This window comes from Penaeus monodon, chromosome 20, assembly GCF_015228065.2.
Source record: "Penaeus monodon isolate SGIC_2016 chromosome 20, NSTDA_Pmon_1, whole genome shotgun sequence".
In the NCBI taxonomy this organism is placed as follows: Eukaryota; Metazoa; Arthropoda; class Malacostraca; order Decapoda; family Penaeidae; genus Penaeus; species Penaeus monodon.
The window spans coordinates 1,127,244-1,128,642 of NC_051405.1; the positions used below are offsets into that span (position 1 = coordinate 1,127,244).

General features: G+C 44.1%; 1 protein-coding gene across 1 annotated transcript in view; it reads left to right on the forward strand.

Annotated features, from left to right (window-relative positions):
- Positions 1-1,399, forward strand: part of LOC119585565 — a 72,332-nt gene that overhangs the window by 59,746 nt on the left and 11,187 nt on the right. Inside the window, exons 16-17 of the mRNA XM_037934233.1 lie at positions 118-282; positions 1,219-1,374. Of these exons, the coding sequence (XP_037790161.1) occupies positions 118-282; positions 1,219-1,374 (321 nt within the window). The remainder of the gene's footprint in view (positions 1-117; positions 283-1,218; positions 1,375-1,399) is intronic.

A 1,399-nucleotide genomic window follows, 5' to 3' on the forward strand; every position in this document is an offset into this window, starting at 1 on the left:
CTTTTCAATCTCTGATGATGATTGTTATGAAGCATGCACTGTCATCCGATATTATTCAGATATATTTGTACCCACTCATAACCTGATGCCTCCCTGCCTTTGCCTTTGCCCTAGCAGGTGCTGTCCCGAATACCAGCGGAGTATCGGGCCGGGATGTCTAGCATCGAGGTGTCCCTTCGAATGCTGGGAACGCATGCCCTCCACGCTCGGCTCGCTGACCTCCACAGTCTCTCCTTGCTGGATGCGCTGGCTCACTTTTTGCAGTCTCCTATACAAACTGCTGTAAATCGTTTAAGTGTTCTTCTGTGTTTTTATTATACTTCTGTTTCATTTGTCTGTTGGCTGAACAGAGAATGTAGACATATTCATAAAGACCAAGATTATTCATTGCCATGACTATAAATGAAATATCTCGAATTTTCACACAGATTCATAAGCAGAATTGACTAAAATTCCATTATTTGACCTGAGGCCTTTTCTTCGCGGTCACAGAGGAGCAAGCTTTGACTTGAAAACAGCGCCACTCCTAATGACTTCCACAGAAACGACCGCTTGCTGCCATTCCCTTTGCGAGTGTAAAAAAATCAACATAATGACGATGAATGATATCTTTTTTTTCTTTTCCTTGACTCCGAGTTTGATTAAAGGGATTTTCTTGGTTACATGACACTCGAAACAAGTACAAAAAACATGCTTCGTCGAAATCGCCCATTGCCGTCTACGTGAAAATTGTGTTCGAATGCTCTGGTATTTTGGAACAATCATCGTGATTGGCAATGCTGATTTCATAGACAGTTATTTGTATGTTTTAGTGTTATCCTCCTTCTATAGTATTATAAAAAATACTCCTAAATTCCTATATACAATCAAAAGTACACGCTACATGTGAGAGTTTAGCCCTTGTGGACAGACCGAAACAATCCCGTGAATTCTAAAATCCCAAACCAAGAATTTCTTGCGACCGCTTGATTCAGCCGCAAGTGTACTTTCTATAGACTTGCGAGAGTTCTTGCTTTTCTTGGCTTTCTTGTTGTGTTTATGCCCCGAAGAAAAGGCTGCTAATACTGTAGTCACAAATGCCCTTTATTCAGTTCTTTCACTCTTGATGACAAGATGACGTGCGGCGATTGCGTCTACGAATGTCAATAGATAATGAAGAGAGGTTAATCACAAACATGCACTGCCTTATTTCATATTGCCTTGGCTTCCGCGTGACAGCTGAGTGATCTGGCACCGCTTCTTGACAACACCTTCACCATGGCCACCGTCTCGGGCGTCCCCGTCATGCTCGGGCCTGAGCGGGGTGGGCGGCATGCAGGCCATGCTCATGCACTACGCGGGGGGCGAAGGGGGCTTGCTCGAGACTTCGCTCAGGTAAGCCGTCAAGGACTTCTTATTA